General features: G+C 37.4%; 4 protein-coding genes across 6 annotated transcripts; 2 read left to right on the top strand and 2 right to left on the bottom strand.

Moving 5' to 3' along the window:
• Positions 1-206: 206 nt before the first annotated feature.
• On the bottom strand, positions 207-2846 carry LOC121630123 (UPF0729 protein C18orf32 homolog). Its single transcript, XM_041970209.1, has 3 exons — positions 2690-2846; positions 1150-1366; positions 207-884 (listed from the first exon to the last, which is right to left on the bottom strand). The coding sequence occupies exons 2-3, from the start codon at positions 1327-1329 to the stop codon at positions 819-821; spliced, it is 246 nt and encodes an 81-aa protein (XP_041826143.1). The 5' UTR covers positions 1330-1366; positions 2690-2846; the 3' UTR covers positions 207-818.
• A 226-nt stretch (positions 2847-3072) lies between these two features.
• Positions 3073-7921, top strand: rad1 (RAD1 homolog (S. pombe)). The gene is made up of 7 exons (XM_041970208.1): positions 3073-3228; positions 4304-4505; positions 4618-4726; positions 4805-4962; positions 5109-5209; positions 5502-5600; positions 5929-7921. The coding sequence occupies exons 2-7, from the start codon at positions 4311-4313 to the stop codon at positions 6107-6109; spliced, it is 843 nt and encodes a 280-aa protein (XP_041826142.1). The 5' UTR covers positions 3073-3228; positions 4304-4310; the 3' UTR covers positions 6110-7921.
• bxdc2 (brix domain containing 2) lies at positions 6950-10638 on the bottom strand. The gene is made up of 10 exons (XM_041970207.1): positions 10454-10638; positions 9973-10084; positions 9845-9888; positions 9693-9763; positions 9553-9602; positions 9394-9467; positions 9204-9254; positions 8886-8987; positions 7626-7754; positions 6950-7326 (listed from the first exon to the last, which is right to left on the bottom strand). Exons 1-10 carry the CDS (start codon positions 10601-10603, stop codon positions 7078-7080), a joined length of 1032 nt encoding a protein of 343 aa, XP_041826141.1. The 5' UTR covers positions 10604-10638; the 3' UTR covers positions 6950-7077.
• Positions 10639-11683: 1045 nt separating this feature from the next.
• On the top strand, positions 11684-20136 carry dnajc21 (DnaJ heat shock protein family (Hsp40) member C21). 3 transcript variants are annotated; one of them, XM_041969413.1, is made up of 13 exons: positions 11684-11769; positions 11981-12093; positions 12683-12776; positions 12875-12998; positions 14203-14334; positions 15448-15752; positions 15834-16000; positions 16475-16568; positions 17151-17318; positions 17395-17443; positions 17546-17676; positions 19267-19354; positions 19456-20136. In XM_041969413.1, the coding sequence occupies exons 2-13, from the start codon at positions 11997-11999 to the stop codon at positions 19615-19617; spliced, it is 1611 nt and encodes a 536-aa protein (XP_041825347.1). In that variant the 5' UTR covers positions 11684-11769; positions 11981-11996; the 3' UTR covers positions 19618-20136. The 3 variants fall into 3 exon arrangements, with proteins under 3 accessions (XP_041825347.1, XP_041825349.1, XP_041825348.1); XM_041969414.1 differs by having other exon boundaries at positions 11739-11759; XM_041969415.1 differs by having other exon boundaries at positions 11695-12093; positions 19270-19354; positions 19456-20134.
• The last annotated feature ends 486 nt before the right edge of the window (positions 20137-20622 follow it).

The following is a 20622-nucleotide window of genomic DNA, read 5'->3' as shown; positions in this document are numbered from 1 at the left end:
TAAAAACTATGTACTATATAGCTATATTCTGTCAGAACACAGTAATTCAAATAATTCTTTTACTAGCCAGTACTATTGCAAAACGATTTCAAAAAGGAGATGACAAGCGCAAAAGAAGCATTTTAAGTTATTCCCATTAGAAGTTCTCAGAAGATTCTACATACATTGTTACATAAAGCTTTAATGTATCAGATGTCAAAATATTGATGCATTAAGTTGCATTTATTAATTTATAAATATTCATTTACACCTCTTTTGCAGTACAATTGAATGATGTAAGCATTTTTCCACAAATGAGTACCTTGACTGTAAATAACAGACACTACACCTGCTGCCTTACAGAATGTACAAATCAAAATGAGAATGAGTTGAAGTTGTCAAAACAGACTATTTTTACACGATTGTATACAACTGTGACAATAATTGATCTTCAACTAATTTATGGAAGTATAATATTCAGAATATCCTAAAATACATACAAAATAGATGTCTTTCTTACATAATCAAACTAGTTGCAGCAACATGTAAAGTTTGTATGGAAGCAAGCACTTTTCTATCTTTAGATTTTTTTTGTTAAAACTGCAAGCTTGACTTATGAAGTCTATTTCACTGGGATTCAATATCACATACAGTAATTAACAAGAAAAATATCAATATTATCAATGAAGAAATTAATTTAAAACATGCTTCAACGCCTTTCAAAGGTTATAAAACAATTCAGTTTAAAGAAGACTGATAAATTATCTAATAGTTTTTCTATATGTCATTTCATTTGAATATCTACACTTCTTTAGCTGCTTTAGAAGCAAGTAGAGGTGTCAGTCAGTCTTCTTATCGGCTGCTATAGTAGATCCATTAGCAGTGGCCTCACTGTTGTTTTGGGGCTGTAAGACATGAAAGATATGCACACTTTTTTAACAAAAAGGTATTAATAATAATCATGAACAAATAATTCCTCATATACAAATACTGATGATGTGGATCCTGTTGGGTTGTAGAATTAGCTCATAATGTTGCTACTTGACGTTAACATGTTATTAAAAATGATGAAAAATGTAATGTCACTGACATTCACATTGTAACTGAACTGTAAACAATTAAAGAAAAAGTTTTAAATATATATATATATATTAATTGTTATCCGCTTACCTTGTAAGTGCCATTACTCTTATCACTGACGTTTTGACCACCAGTGTCAGTATTCTGGACAGCTTTTTTATTCCAGAATGTGTTAATGAAGGGTGAAATAAATGGATAGAGAATAGGCTCCAGGAACCTCTTGTAGACCCACAACAGGACCGGAATCACAATGCAGGGAATGCACACCATGGTTATAACTCAGACAGGGTGTTCAAAATGAAGAAATCTGAAGCACAAAAAGAAAACATAGATTCACAGAAGTTATTTAAATAAGTGCAAAAACAACTCATTGACCATACAATAATTTAAGACGCTACTTTACAAGAGAAGTTTGATGCACATCCCTATACTGGTGAAACAGGAGTCATTAAACTGATTTCAAGTCTTGGTTAAAGCTCAGCATAAATATCAATAAGACAGCCTTAAATAAAAACACATCTACTTGCATTCTGATTACTCTAAAAAATATATCTGACCAAAAAGAAGCTAACAGAGACCCCTAAGGTACAAAAGGATAGAAAGGTAGCAAGAACAAGCTCAAGAAATTCAACAACTGCTCCTGTTGCAGGAGCTGCAAAATCAAAGACAAAAACCAGTCGATCTTTAGGTATAGAACACTTTTCATACAAAGAAATGCAACACAAAGTGATTTACATTAAAAATGTAATGAAAAACAATAAAACAATTTTCTCATTAAGTACCCCAGACCACAAACCCACAAGTCACACATAAACCCCAAAATAAAAATCTTATAAATAACTTGGGGCCATCTATATGATTTATACCATTAAACAGCTGTAAATCAGGAATCCTTTGTGTCTGTAAGCATTTTGTGCCAACTCATGCTGGGATGCATTGTTGGTTTCGTCAGTCAAAGATAGAGACAGGCATTTTCAGCTATTATGATTACCGATTAATAGCAGTTGCCCCAGTGCAGTTGTTCTGTCAGACAAAAAAAAGTTACAAATAAATGGTCTCTTAAATAAAGACTAAAGGAACAAGAAGACGAAGTAGAAGAAAAGATAGAAGAAGAAGAAAAGGTAGCAGAAGAAGAAGAAGAAGAAGAAGAAGTGAGCATCAACGTTGAATTTGGTTTGGATTTACATTAAATAAATTGTCTAATATACTAATCATTTGACATGTTAATATTTATTTGCAAAATCAATCGAATATTTTAACATATTTGTAAAAACAAAACAGAAAATTGGTTGTTACAAGATCGTGTCTTGAATTGCAACAGCAAAGTTGATGAAGAGGTTAGCTACTTCAGTAAATCGGAAACTCTCCTTTATAGGCTAATTAATCTTTAATTCAATCATGCCAGGCCTTCTGATTGATTGCCTAGCAGGCTTTTGTGTGGTTACATTTATTTCTAAGCTGTTGTTTATGAGTTACTACTTATCGTCTATACATCTTAATGTCATACCAATCAAACTAGAAGTTAGCTTACAGCTTCCTGTCATCGTGCGGTGTCTAGCATAACAGGTATAAAAACCCCAACGCCAAATACCTAGCCAGCCTGAAAATCAAAGAGAGTAAACATTCTTACTGTTATAACTCTAATCCGGAACAAATAAAAACAGCGTTGTCATAAAGTGCCGATGTGAACACGTCGATTTTAGTGTGTTTCGACTCTTCTACGAAATCTCTGGAACTTGATGTACGCTTAAATCCAATGGTGCGTTCTATTGAAATTGGGATTCGGAATGTCTAAGGACACACACACACACACACACACACACACACACACACACACACACACACACACACACACACACACAAAGAAAGAAACAGCAAATTCGGGTTCACTTCACCTGCCCGTATTTAGAATGCCAATCGTACTGAAGCTCATATTAATATTAAATAAAAAACTGCAGTAATATCTGCTAAATAATATAGTGCACGTCATAAACACATATACGCATATCTAAACATCGATGGCGCACATTTAACTTCGTATTGTTGCAAGGGTAACTTCCGAGGTAACTAGAACGCACCGCAACTTCCGCAGGAAAAGAGGAAGACGGAAGTTGCTCCACATTAGGCGCATTTCTTCAAAACAGGATCGAGCCACATAATCATTTACAGGTTTGTGACTGACTTAAAAATCATAAGTTCTACCAATTCGCAATTTTACCATGTTTATTTACCTGACAGTGCAATTATCATACAACATTGCACTGAACGAACACTTATGTACGTCGTTAAACTACGTATAGCTATTCTAGTAGTAGTTTGGTGCGTTTTGTCTTTTGTATTATTTTTTATTTTATAATCCACCTCGAAATATGACATGACACATGAAATCTAAGCTGCAGACAAACATAAATATCAGTCAGTTATGTTGTTAACTTTGTAACTAAACAGTATCTATATACTAAAATCTACTAACTTTTAAGCATTCGCATATAATGGGTCAATCACAGAGGGCCAATAAATTACTTAATAATTAATTAATAAGTGGACCCTGCTACAGGACCTCTGTTTTAAGTAACGTATTTCATTACTAGTTAATTAATCCATCAAAATTTACAAGGAGACTTAAAAGGATAACAGAAAGAGATGCATAGTCAATCAACAAAATGATGATTACTGATAACAAATTGACAATAGAGAGCTACAGGAAGTCAGGAGACTAGAAAGGATAATGTTCTTTGAACTATGTTCAAAATTACCAGAAAGACATACAAATCAGTTTTCAAAAGATGCCAAATAAATGCAAATAAAAGGCTGATGCAAGCATAGTTACAACAATGTACAATTAAAAGGATCACAGCTAGTTACAAAATTATTGCAAAGACAGAAAACAAGCAACTACAAAAGACCTAGAATTAGAACAGTGACCTAATCAGGAGGGGATAAGTAAAATAAACAGGAAATGTGGAATGATGTGAAACATGAAATAATCAGAAAGAAATGCAAACTGATTATTACAGCTGCAAAATTAACCTAAACAGAAACAAAATCACTGCAAACACCTCAACCAAGGCACACAAAAATGACCACAGAGACTCATGTTGTCAGCTCTGTTTGTCTCTTTGTAGTATGAATGTCTTTCGTCTTTTATTTTGGACAGGTGGAGCCCTTTGTATTGTACTCCATTGTTATTTTTCACAGTCACACATACCAACTAACATTTCTTGTAAATCTGTTTTTATTTCAGTATAAAAATGCCTTTGTCCACACAATCTCAGGGTGATGATGAACTGTACATTTTGGTGGCCAGTTTGGATCATGCTCGCAATCTCTCTAACATACTGAAAGCCATCACCTTCAAGGACCATGCCATCTTCACAGCTACACCCAATGGCCTGAAGGTCACTGTGGAGGACTGTAAATGTTTGCAAGCAAATGCATTCATTCAGGTGTGTTTGTGTGGCACTTTTCTTCTCATTCTCTTTGTTAATACTTGTTAAATGCATCCTCTATCAATTAAACATCCAATTGAACAGTTGCATTTGTTCTGTATTATTGCAGGCAGAGATCTTCCAAGAGTTCACTATAAAGGAAGATGTTGTGGCTTTTCAGATCAACCTCACTGTTCTGCTGGATTGCCTCAATATCTTTGGTGAAAGCACTGTTGCAGGTAAAAAATAAAAACTTGACTGAGAATGGGAAAGGTAAAAAAGTCAGTATGCATTACCTCACTCATATTATGTTACAGGAGTATCAACAGCCTTGCGTATGTGCTACAGGGGGTATGGTTACCCTCTGACACTGTTCTTGGAGGAAGGTGGTGTGGTGACTGTTTGCAATATTAACACACAAGAATCAGAAGAACCAATTGACTTTGAGTTCTGCAGCACCAATGTCACAAACAAGGTTCACTTCATTCATTCATTTATTAAAACAACATTACTAATTAAGAAAAAAATACTTAAATCCTTTTGGAATATATACAAAACTAAAAGCAGTTGTTATAAAAAAAAAAAACCAGTAGGTAGTAATGTAATGCACTCTTTTGAAAGGTGATCCTGCAGTCAGACAGTCTGAAAGAAGTCTTCTCTGAACTGGACATGACCAGTGAGGTAATACAGATCACCATGACCCCCAGCCAGCCCTACTTCAGGTGGGTAGTTAAAGATACAGCTGCTCTACAGTGCACAGTGCTTAATGATGTAGATAAAACTCCAAAAACTTACTTTCATGCCTTAAAGTGATTAAACTGATATCTTTTGAGGTGAAGGAGCATAATTACACTAATTTCGGGTTGAATTAAATGTCAGTAGTACCATCCTTTTTATCAGGTGTCACTTATTTTCCTCTGCTCCCTTTCAAATATAATTCCTGAATTTGATTTATCATAGATTCCTCATGCTACCTCACAGATACATTGTTGTTTGAACTTTTTACCTCTTTAGATTGTCAACATTTGGGAACTCTGGGAATGCCCATTATGATTATACTAAAGACTCGGACATGATGGAACTGTTCCAGTGCACCAAGACACAAACAAACAGGTGAATGCCATCATTAAGAGAAAAGTGCATTGACCTAATTTATATCGCTACAGATTAACAAAAGAACTCACACATCTTTTTAATGAGACCTGGATCTTGTCAACAGCATTGTTGCCTCACAGCAAGAAACTTCCTGGTTCAAACCTCATGTTAATGACATTAACATTTTGGTCCAGTATAGACCAATATCTTTAAATGACAACTGAAAATTTTTCAAATATATTCAATTCTGTACATTTATCTACAACCATCTGTGTTTTGTCCAAATATCTGTAATGACTTTTATTAAAGGACCTTATTCTCTTTCCTTATTTGTGAACTTTGACAGATACAAAATGTCCCTCCTGAAACCATCCATCAAAGCCTTGGCTTTGTCCTGCAAAGTCTCTGTGAGGACAGACAGCAGGGGCTTCCTCTCTCTGCAGTACCTGGTCAGAAATGACGACGGACAGATCTGCTTTGTGGAATATTATTGCTGTCCCGATGAGGAACTGGAGGAAGAATGCTGACAGCCTGTTCAATTTGACTTTAATTAGCTTGAATGATGACCTTTATGAGGAATTAGTGTCCACAAAGTGGGGTGAGTTAATCTGTAGACTTCAGGTGTTATTTTTGGCTTCCATATGTTCAAGGTCAAACACTCATCCAGGCTGCATTTAGCCCTCTGGGCTACCCCTACAAAATTACAAACATTTGGCTTCAGCCTATTCCTCAGTTACCATGTGTAGGGATTATTACAGCAAATTCCAAGGTGGGTGAGGTCTGTGTTGCCATGTTCACACCTAAGCGAAAATGGTTTAACTGAGTTAAGGAAGGTGCCTTTTTTTAAGCTAAAAGAACATTTTGATATCGTGAACATTTCTGAGACTTGGAAAAAGATGCTACTTATCTGTTCGTTATGCACTTTTGAGTAGTTTGACCACCGTCATATTCCCAAGTTCATTTACTACATAACTATACAGTTGCTATGTTGCTGGTTATTATGGAAACCTAGTTATTAAATCAGAAGTCTATTAGTTGGGTTGGCATTAACTCAGTTTGAGTAAATGATTGCCAGTACAGCCGTAGCCATCTCTAAATGCTAGATTTTTGTATGCTGATAACCTGCACAGACTTTTTGAAGGGTACATCATACAATACTGACAGCGAGTTGAATAGTTTTATTTCAGTGACATACAAAACTACTGTACTTAAACTGAAGTTTTTGAAACATTAAATTATCAAAAAGGGCAGCAAATGTTGTTTCTGTATTGTAAAATTAAAGACCTTTATGTCCCGATACCATTATTACTTACAAAATAAGAGAAATTCTGTCCACATTATAGCAGTAGACATTTAACTCAAACAAATTTTTAGGGTTTTTATGATAATTGTGGGATGCATCAAAGGAAATCTTCCACAAAAGGTCACAATACGGGACTAATAACCTGACTTTAAACTGAGCAATCAGTGACTCAACAAAATTCAGTCCATCCAGTTATCTTCGTGCCCTCTGCATCCTTTGTCTTTTGAAAGCTTTGTGTTTGTTCTTCTTTACCACTTTTGGCTCAGGTGCCTCCGTTTGGATGTGAACAGGCTTCTCCTCAGCTGGTGTGACAAAGACATCAGCTGTAACATCTTTGTTCAAGTTTTCCTTTGCTTCTGTCCTCTTCATTTTCTGCATCTCCTTGACCAGCTGCTTCTCACGTACTTTGGCTGCTGCCGCCAGTCGCAGCTCTCGCCGGTGCTGTAGGTGGATGAAGATGATGGATTATAAACTAAGTAATATAACAGGAAATATGATAGCTTTTTTTGTGTGTGTGTGTGGCTGCCTTTCATAGTGAATGTGTACACCCAATGAGGTGAAGCATTATATTAAACAGAGGCTGTTGTGTGTGTGTGTGTGTGTAGTGAGAAAAGACGACATCTGCAGCCCTCCAGCAAAAAGTAGATATTTCTACAAGGTGGTCATTACAATGAGCCTGAAAATTCTAATATTACTGTCCATTAAATACAACTAAAATTATGATTAAAATGGATTTTTACCAAGTTAGGAGACTGGAAGTTTGGGTTTTCATAGAGTGTGGGCCCTCCAAAGCTCCCTTGAAAGATCTTCATAAGGTTCAGAACAAATCGAGGTCCAATCTCCACCAGTGAGGCATCCTCCTCAATTATCTGAACATGGAAACCAAGGACAGAGAAATAATTACATAAAGAAATAAAGGGAAAAAAGTTAACTCATTACCAGGGCTTAAAGTAAAAAAAAAAAAAAAAAAAAAAAAATCCCGAGCCGTAACTTTTTCCTGGGGAGCGAAGGTGCAGTGGATCTGATGCATACACACTATAGGCAAAACAATATCAAATTATGTTATAGAAAATACAAAATAAACAAATGCAATTTAATACACTAAACTACAAGTCAGTTCAATTAACAGCAACAAAAAGGTTAAAATGCTCCGAGACCTGATTAAACTGTGTAAGAAATGGATAGAAAATAAAAACAGTTTACTTCAGAAACTGAGAACTGCTAAACTGAAGCCTCCGGTGCAATCACCACCGCTCATTGACATGTTTTTTCCTGTTCTATTTCTTCTTTTTTTTTTGGTTGGGCTTTGACTCCTCTCCTTTTTAACATGGATCAGTCACCGGAGCCGCTACGTCAGCTGTGGCTGTTGCTCCCGGCAAACGACTTGTATGTTGGAGAGCGCGAACTGCTGCCGGGGTCTCCTTCGTGGTGTCATAGAACTTTTTTGCCACTAGTTGCATACACCAGCTTCTTCGAGCACAACACAGAAACAAGTAGGCCTACCTGGCTCTCTTAGTTTCTGGCACCAGCTCCCAAAAAGCTTGCCGTCTCCACCCCGTTTTCTATCCATGCCCAGCGCCATTTGGTTCTAATGCCGTTAACAATTAGGACGTCTTTCCCTGGCTTCATGAATTTACTCTTTTTTTCTGATTTTGGTGAAACAGTCATCGGCTTGGATGCTGCGTTTAAGACCACTCGGAGATAACATTCACGCTACAGTTTAACTCGGCGGAGAAAAATGAAGTGTGGCATTTTGTCATTATCTGCTGAACACTGAAAACATGCAGCAGCAAGTTCTGCTTATTTTTGAAGATGAATATGTGTAATTTCCGACTTTAACATTGTTCAATTAATTTTCTACAATTCAGAGCAAATTCAGAGTCTCAACCACTATATCCATAGTGAATCATAGTGAAAAGCTGGAGATCCGGCACGGTGCCGGAATACTTTAAGCCCTGCATTACTAAGCTTAAAACTAAGAGTGTGTGGTGAAATATTACCTGGTAGTTTCTGAACCATATCCTGTTGTCTGTAATGGTGAATGTGAAGACGTGATCCACAAAAGGCTGACTTTTAGGGTGGTAGCGTGGAGTGGAAAACGTCTAAAACAACAAAACATATATAAACTATTGAGTTTAGTTGTCTAAATTAAGTAAATCCAATGCTTTTGCTTTTTAAAAAATTCACTCGTCATGCAGAATCAGCTACCGATGCTTTGAATTTCAATCTAGCCTTTTGTTGGTTACAAAAACAAAACAAGCTAATCTTCAATTATGTTGTCAGTATTTAGGCTTCTCACTCACAAACTGAAAACATACCTGGATGAAAAGCTCCTTTAGTACAGCGTAGTGGGGCTCACTGTCAAATTTCTGCGGAAAAATTGGCGATTTCATAAATGCACATTTTCTAGAAATTGAAAAAGCAGCAGTAATCATCACCCAGATCACAGTGTATAAACAAATATAAAGAACTGGAGGCTCCTTGGCTTTATAGCTGTGAACTACTTACAGGATCAAACGAAAGCAGTGGCCGAGATCCTTTCAGGCAGTTTCCTGTCATTTTAAGTTCAGCTAGAGTATGAACTGTTGGAAAGAAATTTTAAGTTATATGTCCAAAGCATGGCAGACACCATCTACACTTAAGGATTGAAGGAGAGGAGGAACTTACTGTTTTGAACCAGGAACTTTGCTGAAGGTCCATGAGGGCAGTTAGAAATCCTACAGGGAAGGATTATTGTTCAATTTAACATTTGTTTGCTTTCCAGCTACAATAAGTTTGACATTTAGAAAATAAAATTTATTACTCACCACATGTAGAGGTCCTGCTTCTTTTTGGCCTCAAAAAAGATGCATTTGTTGCAGTTCTTGATTTCGCAGACCTACAAAAAACAACTTTAATGACAAGCTCTGCTAACTGACGTGTGATAATTTAAGACTGCTCCTGCAATTAACATACTCACCTCATTAACAACAAACAACTTGTCTTTCCTGTCCATTTTTGTATCTAGGCATTGAAGATACGATTACAAGTTAGTTTTTTTATATATTTTTTGAAAAGATTACTCTATGTAAATCTATAAACACTAACCTGCTTTTGAATGAGGCATCATTGTTCTCAGATCTTGCATCAGGTGTCGTGTTCTGAAGTTGATTCCTCTTGAGGAAAAGATAAGAACCCTTTCCTTGTTGGTCCATTTTCCCTGTTAAGGAGACATAATTTCGTGGCATCATATCAAACAACATACTCAGTATCGAGTTGTGTAATACATGCCCCCGTTACCCGGTGGAGACTCTTAAAACAACCTAGAAATAAAGCCATTTCTCACAGGCCTTGTTTGGCGAGTGATAATCTTTGTGGTTCAATTCAATTCCGTGATCTTTTCATGCGGTCACAAAATAAATTCAACAGTCCGATATGTGTTTAGTAGTCGCGTGGCTTTTTGTCTTTCTTTTCTTTTTCTTTTTTTTCTTTTACTTATACAACATCTACAGAAATTAATCTAGACTAATCAATCTGTATTGGTGGGCTAAATATAGCTAATAGGCTAAAAACAAGTCAGGGCACTTACCAGCGAAACTGGTGCTGGGACTGTGACTTCATTTATCGTCTCATGTTCAACTTCAGCTGGTGTTTCACCTCCGTCTGTAACAAATTTAACCTTTTTTGCCTTTTCGTGAACTGGTCTGTTTCCTCCACGTTTTCTCTTGAATGCCGCCATGTTCTTAAGTAAAGGCAAATCTCGCGTGGTTGGCAGATGTCTAACTGAAACTATCAGAGATAGCGAATCCTAGAGGCGTGGAGGTGGTACTGCAACAAAAGGTGCACTGGGGTCGATTATATATATTTATATTACATGAATGCACTTAAATAAAAAATAATTAATGCAATGATGATGACGACACGTCATACCTTCATTCATTTGTGAAAGAGAGTTGATTTTCAACCTTTTGAAAATCAGTTTCCAAACATGTTGCAATTCTATTAAGTCAAAGTTACTAAGAGGGAATCAAACATGGTGCAACTCTTTCATACACCACTAGATTGCATTATAGGATAATCTAATATCCAAACATCATTTTCTGACAATTACACTTTTAGTGTTTTGCTGCCTCTTAGTGGCAGTTACAGAAATATGTGGAACAACCTGAGCTGTGCGTTGTTTGATTATGACTTTGTTGTTAGTACTTTTAGTTTAGCTCTTTCACAGAAAACACATGATAGTTTGTGTTGGATTGAAGATTAATACAATTCCAGTGCAAGTCTAGCGTGGGCTTTTTGCCTTTGTCTCTTTGTCTGCGAGTTAATGCTATGTGTAATTAATAAAACAGGGTCAAGAACAGACAAATGCCATTTAGGCTGCTGTGCTACTGACTATCCCTTACTGGGTGACTGAAAATCCAGTAAGGTTTGTTTGTTTTTGTTGGTTTTTTTTAGCATCAGTTAAACAGCAAGATAAAAAAACCTAAACCAGGCAGCGAAATACATACATAGACAAGCTGTAAAAGTGGGACAGATGTACCCATCAGCTTAAGAGAGAAAAGAAGAGGCAGATGAAGCAACAAATGTTAATCTCCGGGAGAAAATGAGAAAGGGATTAAAACATATGTTGAGGTCGATTACTTCAAAGCTCCTTTAAGCTCTGACCTTTCAACACGTGGTAATGTTTATCAACTGCAATGAGTCTGATTTTGTATCCCTAAAATGCCTTTATACAAAGAGAGCATACAGTCATAAAACAATCTTCACATAGTCGATAAGTAACTGTAGATGGCACGAAAGAGCAATGTTGCTTCAAGTTTCACTCGTTTTAGGAGAAGAAGATATCGCGAGATTTAGCGGCATTCGATCAGATAGTACAGCTACGATCACAATGAGTATCTAAAAGTAGTTTGGTGTATTAAAGCTCTTTTGAAAAACATATATGTAAATATGTAGAGTTTAAACGTTACGATACTGTCGATGACACCTCAGAAGTTTGATTTTTTAACGAGATATATCAGAGATGCTACCCGGTTGCTAGCACCCTGTTACCATCTAAATGCTAAAGGTAGCCTCGCTGTGACCAAGTGAATAATCTTTACTGTTTATGCTATAGTCAGGTTTTCGTAAGGATGAAGTGTCACTACGAAGTGTTGGGCGTGAAACGAGACGCGGGAGACGATGATCTGAAGAAAGCCTATAGGAAACTGGCCTTAAAATGGCATCCAGGTAAGTTGTGATTGTAAAAGCCATCATTGTCCTCATTGAGAAGATTCACTGTAGTAAATGGAAGAGTCCAGAAATAAAAAAAATTGTGGGTTATGTCAGTAACTTGCATTACATTTAATATCAGTAATTGATACGTTAAATTTAAAAGTATGGCTAAGACTTGTTTAACATTCGGTTCCCTATCAGACGTATAGCTTTATATATCAGTGGATAGCGTTACATTTGTATAAAAATCCATTTAGACATTTGTGGGGAGTTAATTTAGATTCTGATTTCCTGTAACTAAAATCTTCTGCAGTACTGGTGATTGAACTTATTTCCAGTAGTCATATGTTACATGTGCTTCAGAAAGAAAAATAACAGTATAGTATACTGAAATAAGAATGTAGATCATTTTGCTTGAGGTACTAACTGTGCTGCATCTGCATGTGTCAACCCTTTATCATAAGATGGCAAGCTTGTTATTCTTGCATCATTATGATGTTGCTTTCTCTGATGATACAAGTTTATTGGAATAGCTATTTGTAAAAATGTTCCCTTTTAAGCAGCTTTGTTTTTGTTTGTTTTTATCCTTCTCTGAACTTTCCAGATAAAAATTTGGAGAATGCAGAAGAGGCAGCAGAGCAGTTCAAGTTGATTCAGGCAGCTTACGATGTACTGAGTGACCCGCAAGAGAGAGCCTGGTGTGTACAAGCATCTTTCAGTAAAATGACGCCAATACAGCAGCATTTGTCTGGCTGCAGAGCTCTCATTGATTCTTCTGTCTGTGCTTGTGTGGCAGGTATGACAATCACAGGGAAGCTCTGCTAAAAGGAGGGCTGAGTGGAGATTATGAAGATGATAGCATTGACTTGCTGCAGTACTTTACCGTCACCTGCTACTCTGGATACGGAGATGATGAGAAGGTTTGTGTGTTTTGGGTTACGGATGTGGGGATTATAGTTTTTAAATCACATGCAGTTGCATTAACCATCAGCTTGTAAGCCCCAAATAAACATGGAAATACTTAAAAAAAAACACACACAGAGTGAGTAGTTACAGGACCACTTCAGTTTGAATATACAAGATAGATAGAAACTATCTTAGAACAGGATGATTAGCATATAGGCTAAGAGGTCATGAAATTGACTCCCACCCGATGTCACACTATGTTACATGTACCAATGGTGGGACTCGCGCTCCATCTGGGTCCAACTTACAGATTGTGCAGAGGGTAATCTGTAAATTACAGATAAATTTCTTTGTCTTATAAAATAAAAAGTCATATTTCTGGCATTAAATGGTCTGTCAATGGCAAATAAAAAACTGAGAGAGTTTTATATCTGCACTTTCAAGTGAAGCGGACAGCAGTTCTCCAGGTGACCTAATTTTGTTGTTAGGGTGCATACATAGGTATGGCAAACATACTTTTCTTCATTTGATACAAAAAAGGGCAAATCAGAAGAATTCAAACAACCAAAATAAATAATACATAACCTCAGGATTATAAGGAATTTGGTGAAAGGTTATCCTTGAATGTGTGATGAAGTTGAAATGTCAGTTCTGGTGATAAACCCCTTTTACAATCAGAGCTGCACCACTCAACAATGTACAGCATGTTACTTTGGAACTAACCTACATCTGTCTAATAGTTGCCTGATGGGAAAGGGTAGCTCTCTTCTACTATGTTACAATGTCAGTCATACTGGTGGTTCTGGAAGAGCCTAAAGTGGTGGTGCATGACAAAAAAAAAGCTTGAGAACCTCTGGACTACAGTATTGGTTGGCCTTAATATTGCTATGCATTAGGGATATGGTGGTGATGTGGCTGCAGCAGGATGACTACAGAACTTGTCTCAGACCCCTTTTACCCTTGAAGACCAACTCAAAATATGAATTAGTTGCTCAAAACCATTATCAAGTGCTTATATGTCAACACAAGAGCATAATCTGTCATGGAAATGCTTTAAACTACATCATAAGCACTTACCTTGTCCAACAACCCAGATTAATCAGCAGCAGCAGTCTCTGACCAGATGGGCACCTATATTACACTGTGGGAAAGGAAATGCTTTGTGCTTCTCAGAACACTGATTTTCTCACTTACTATTTCTTCTTTTTCTCTCCCAAGGGCTTTTACACAGTTTACAGGAATCTTTTTGAATCCATTGTTAAAGAGGAGATGGAGCACACAAAGATGGAAGATGAGGAAGAGGAAGAGGAGTTTCCTCTCTTTGGAGACTCTCAGAGTGATTATGATACAGTAAGTCACACCCAGACTTAAAATAGATGTTTCTATGTTTTACAGTAATTGTTGATGTAAATAAGAAGCAGGCTTTCTTTTATTTAGTGGAACAGTTTTAGAAAGTGAAATATTAAAAGTAAACTATTCTCTGAATAATCTTCTCAGCTGCTTGTGTGACCTAAAAGTGTAGATGGATTTAAACTTTCTCCACTTTAATAAGGAAAAGACTGGTATTGTGGTTTTTGGTAGTTCTGAGCTTTTAAATGGTACAGTTGGTATTCTTGGTCTACTTACTTCACATTGTCAAACCGATCCTAAAAATCTGGGTCCTTAACTTCCACCGGCAGGTTGATTCTGTGGCCAAAAGCGTTTTCTTCCATTTAAGGCTGCTTGGCAAGTTAAAGCCCTACCTGCCCATGCATGACCTAGAAAAGATATCCACCTGCTCATTATGTCCCGCATTGACCAGTCATCTCTACACTGACTGCAGCTTGCCCAAAACGATGCTGCTCGATTGCTTACAGGGACAGGATGACGTGATCACACCACCCCTGTGCTTGCCTCCTTGCATTAGCTTCCTGTTAGTTTTAGGACCCAGTAGAAGATTTTATTAATTGTTTTTAAAGCCTTAAATGATTTGGCTTCCCCGTATTTGTCAGAATTGCTACACCAGCATGCTCCAGCCAGGACTCTGAGGTCCTCTTCACAGCTCTTACTGAAGGTCCCATCTGCTAGACTTAAATCCAGGGCTGACAGAGCTTTCTCTGTCGCTGCTCCGTCGCTGTGGAGCAGCCTTCCCCTTCACATCAGAGCTGCTCCGTCTGTCTCTGGTTTTAAGTCTCTTCTCAAGACCCACTTCTTTGTGCTGGCATTTGAACAAAACTGAGCTAGACATTCGCATGTTTTACTTTTTATTCAAGTTTTATTAATTATATTCTTTTATTGATTTAATCTTTATCAATTTAATTTTTATTGATTTCTATTGTTGTATAGTGTTTTAATTTCAACTGTGGAGTGTTTGTTGTTCTATTGTTCAGCACTTTGGGCAACTGTTGTTTGAAGAAAATGTGCTCTATAAATAAACTTGAACTACTAGTTGGTATTAACCATTCTCTGTCTTTTACGTTGCAGGTTGTGCATGTGTTTTACGGCTACTGGCAGAGCTTCTGCACACGCAAAAACTTTGCTTGGAAGGAGGAATATGACACTAGACAGGCCTCCAACCGCTGGGAGAAAAGAGCCATGGAGAAGGAGAACAAGAAGACCAGAGACAAGGCTCGGAAGGAGCGCAACGACTTTGTGCGACAGCTGGTGGCTTTTGTCCGTAAGCGTGACCGCCGCGTGCAGGCCCACAGGAAGCTAGTAGAGGAGCAGAACGCTGAGAAGATCAAGAAGATGGAGGAACTTAGACGGCAGCAGAAGCTGAAACAAGCCAAGTATGTTTGAAATTAATGTTCGGATAAGATTGTTGTTCTTTGGTCCTTTTTCCGAGCTCACTCTATTCTGTATTATTCAAGGCTGGCAGAGGAGTACAAGGAGCAGAGCTGGGCGGCCATGTCTGCACTAGAGAAGGAGCTGCAGCAGATCGAAGCTCAGTATGGAGAGGAGTTTGGAGATGCATCTGAGAGTGAGGAAGAAGATTTAGACATGGACACACGAGAGAAGGAAAGTGAAGAGGGAGGAGGTAATTTTAATTAGTGGAACTCATCTTGAAGGGATGCTTTTAAATAAAATTTAAAATCATTACTGTTTATTTCAGTTATTAAAAAAAGATAAATGTGCACATGCTGACTTTAATTGCTGAGTGGTGCGTTAATAAAAACCATACACACAATGCAAAATACAAATAGTGCAAAACACTATTGAATGGACAGACTCCACAGGCAGTCAAAGCATAAAAAGATACAACTATTACATAACAAGCGGCATAAGTAAAGCCAGATGGGATGCATCAGTTTGGCACACAGGTGTTCGTTATTTGAATTTGAAACGCTGTGCTATTTCTGGAAATGGCCTCTTGTTGAATTTTTAACTGCCTTCTTTGTCATGTGAATTCTACATGTTGGAGACATCACTGTTATTTTTCTCTATAAGGACACAGAAAAAGTAACAAACAGTTGATAGTGGTTCTTTAAATGTTGCTGATGTTCAACCACAGACGGAGAGCAACCTGATGGAGACAATCTAACAGTTGACGACTTTGATGATCTCTACTGCCCAGCCTGTGATAAATCCTTCAAATCAGATAAAGCGTGAGTATCTGCAACACTTTTCCACCATTCTGTTCTTTGGATCAGCTTTCAAAGCTATAGATAATTTGAGTGAAATTTAGTCACAGCACAGACCAGTGTTTCTGAAATCAGCTTGTTATTGCCATGATTTCAGCATGCCATTAAAGGCACTCACAGAGAATATTACTAATGTTTTGATGTGGCTAAAATCTTGATTTGATGTAAATAATAGGTTCAATCTTTTTTGTTGACTAGATTTATACATTCAGGTAATTGTCATGACAAACTTGCTAATTTTATGTCCTGTATGCTCTCTGTGTGATCATGTTTTTGCCGTAGACAGTAGAGGAAAACTGTATAAGTCTGTGTTGCTTGACAAGACCAGCCAATGTCATTTTTTTTAAAAGCTCAGAATAACTCATATTGCACTCAACTTCGTCACAGCTGTGGAATTTGTTGTTTTCATCCATTTGGTTTTATTATTCTATAGTCAGAAAAGCTGCACATGAATGACTAAGTCATACAATCCATTGCTACAAAAGAAAAAAAAACTTTAATTTATCTGGACTTTTCATGATTGCTACTTTTGTTTTCTCTCTTCAGTATGAAAAACCATGAAAAGTCCAAAAAGCACCGAGAGATGGTGGCGTTGCTACGGCAACAGCTGGAGGAAGAAGAGGACTCGCTTGGTTTGAACAATGATGGAAATGACGGTGATGAAAATGAACAGGAGGAAGAGGAGGAGGAAGAGGAGGAAAAGCCAAGGCAAAAGTAAAATCATGTCATGTAGCCATCATTATTATTTTTGATTTTAGATTATTGACTATGCATTTTCCCACGTCTCCAGGCTGTCAAAAAAACAAAAGAGGAAAAGAAAACAGCAGAAAGTTTCACAAGTGAGTCATTTTCTTTTTGTGTGTCTTGGTTTACTTTCATGAAGTGAATCTTTTTTTAAAACATACTCTTCTGTTATCTGGTCATGAAATAATCCTGTATAGCAAAGTGCCCCAGAGGAGGGGGAAGGGGAGAAACAGACACCCACCACTTGTGAGGAAGATGCTCCTGAAAAGTCAGCTGACTCTGTAGAGTCTGAAAAGCAAGAAGATCTTCCTCAAACAGAAGTCAAGAGGTCAGTTTTGCCGTCCCTGCTCTGTTTTCTGACTGATATCTTGAAGAAAATAAACAGTCTTGCTCTACCACATGCATTAATTCTTTTTTTTTTTTGTGTAAATACAAGCTTTGTATTAAAGGGACATTACTTCCATCTAATATTGGAATTGTGTATTTCATTCTGACACATGGTGCATTCTCTTTCTCAAACACGTATTGTAACAACGGTAGCCACCGTGTCTCAAAAAAACCTCGACAACAATGAAAGCAGGTCATCCCATAGTTCATGGAGTGTTCACTCAGCTGAAGAGGTTCATGCTTTCATAAATATTTCAAACCGCACCCCATCAAGCTGTCAGATATTGTTCCTCTGTGTTTAGAAGGATGATTGGTTCTCACAGGGAGAATGGATCTTGACAGGGAAACTGGCCTTCCACTTGGGCTCCTTCTGCCTGGGGAAGGCTAGCCGGATGTTGATCCTACTTTTTTTATATCTATATTTATGTCTAGTCACGCTGCCTTTTAAGTCCCCTTTTTTGCGAGGATGAAAACGGTTCTCGTACTGCTGCTGCATATGCATGGTCCGGCATGTTTGTGAATAACAATTTAACAAATTTTTTCAAACTTGCTGGGGTAGTAAACCGCTTTCGTTTATCTTCTCCTCGTCTCAATCACTGCGCTGGCTCATGGTGGTGCTAGTTGCCGGCAGGTGTAGTTTCATGAGGCTGTCATGGCGCTTCCCTACAGGCTTATCTGTCATATGTATGAACAAATCTAAAATTCTTTAATTACGATAATGTGTCAGATCATTAGCAGAGGTCATAATACACCAATGAAAACCCATCTATACATGCAAACATCGTTTTTGGCCAGTAAACAACAAAATGTCACACAATGTCCCTTTAATGCATCTTAAAAAGTCTTTTTTTTATTTCTCTTATGTTCCTTTCAAAATGCACTTCATGATTTCTGCATCCATTTATACAGAAACTATTTGCTACATAAATTGTATACACCAGTCCCTGATATTTGTAATCATGCCCACCTTGATTGTACCTGGATTGGTTTCCATTCGGAAGGGGTTTGATTCCTTTTTACTGACCTGCATACTGCTCCATTTAGGTTAACCCGGCTCAAACGACAGTTGATCCAGGGCGAGAGTTCCTTTAAGAAGAAATGAGTTGATGCACTTTCAGCCCTTTGAGAGTTTTTACACCTGGTTTTAAACACTCATAAAAATGCATCTAAAGGAGAAAATGAAACACTGTAATGGGTCTAGAAGACCTGTCAGCTTCTTTGTCCTTTTCTAACTGATTTAGTTTGGATAAGTTTCCTGTTTCCTACAAAGAGGGATGTTAAATTATTTTGGCTACAGTACATTTAAATGAGCTGCAATGTTTATTTTTATGAAGAAAATCAAAGCAAAGGAAGTGTCTTGGAAAAAATAAGAACCTTTTAACATTCTTAAGTAGTTATTTTGAAAAAAAAATGGTTTTAATAAGGATTAGAACTTAAAAGGATTTTTCCCTCCTGTTTAAGGTGTTGGATGTCATGATTTTTTGCTTGTTGTCCTTTTTAAAATGTATCTGCCATTTGAATTTTATCTTAGCAGCTCTGGGAAGACAAAAGGAAAGAAAGGAGGAGGAAAAGATAAACCAAAGAACATCAAGTCACAGACTGTTGAACAGTGTCCTGAGGTTTGTACTGTACAATTGTTGGATTCCCATTACCTTTAAAGTATTCGGAAGAAAATGATTGGTCTTTGTCTTAAGTGACATAGCTGCATTTTCATCTCCAGAAGGAAGTAAACCTCCGCTGTGTAACCTGTAACAATGAATTCCCTACAAGAAACAAGTTGTTCGACCACCTGAAGACCAGCGGCCACGCTACTGCGCTCTCTGCCAACGCTCCTCACAGCTCTATGAGCAAGAGCAAAAAAGACAAGAAGAAGAACAGATAACACATCCTCACCTGCTCTGATGGAGTTAGCAGGAAAATCTAAAGTAATGCTTTAAGAGTTTCTCTGGAGACTTTTGGGGGGGGCGACAAAAACACTTTGCCAGTGAACTGAGAACAAATAAACTTTTTATTTTCATTATTATATTCAGTGGGACTGTTGTGAGTCTCCAGGTTTTACATTTCCTGAGCAGTGTCTGTACTTTTTGCTGTAAAGTATTTAAGTCGCTACTGATAAATCTGGGAAGAAAACTCAGAACGTGTATGGGATCCATCTCTCCATTTTCAGATCTGTGCCGTCTGCAGAGATAACTAATAAAGTCGATACTGCATGTTGGTATTTATACAGTCTTGGAATCATTTACAGGAAAGCCTGAGGCTATTTCTAAAGAATTCTGTTTATCAGCAGTGTCGGTTAAACAAAAACAAGCAAGCTCCTGCTTCTCTACCCTGTTATTGGTGATGCAGTAAAACAAAACATGCTACTATAAAACCTTTGAAAGCACAAATATTTTTTTTAACATGCAAATAAAATGTTGGTGCATGTTAAAGTGGCTGAAGGACATTCATGTTCATATGAAATAAATCCATCTGAATAGGAAATGTGGAGAAGAATGTCTTCAGGGTGCTGAATAACAGGGTTGCCTAAAAAAAATTACGCTTTCATACATGCAGAACAAAGTTGCAAAGGACTGAATTATGTTTAAAAAATTTACAAAATCATTGGGACTCCAGACTGTTCCCAGATTCCTTCCTTGGCACCGTCTTGACCTCTGACCTGATCATGGTCTGTCCATGTAGTTTTTTTGAGTTGTTAAAACTGCCACAAAGAAGTCAGTATCTTAGTGATGCAGGAGGCTGTATACAGAAGGTCTGAAACGGAGTGCAATAAGTTAATACAACAGTGTTATAATTAGGTATTTTGTCATCGGGCTGCATTATTTCATGAAGTGCAAAATGTTTGGAGCACACATAATTTTGACATACATGCACTCACAGGCAAGGCTGT

This window comes from Melanotaenia boesemani, chromosome 19 (assembly GCF_017639745.1).
Source record: "Melanotaenia boesemani isolate fMelBoe1 chromosome 19, fMelBoe1.pri, whole genome shotgun sequence".
Lineage (NCBI taxonomy): Eukaryota > Metazoa > Chordata > Actinopteri > Atheriniformes > Melanotaeniidae > Melanotaenia > Melanotaenia boesemani.
This window is presented reverse-complemented; position numbering and strand designations above follow the sequence as displayed.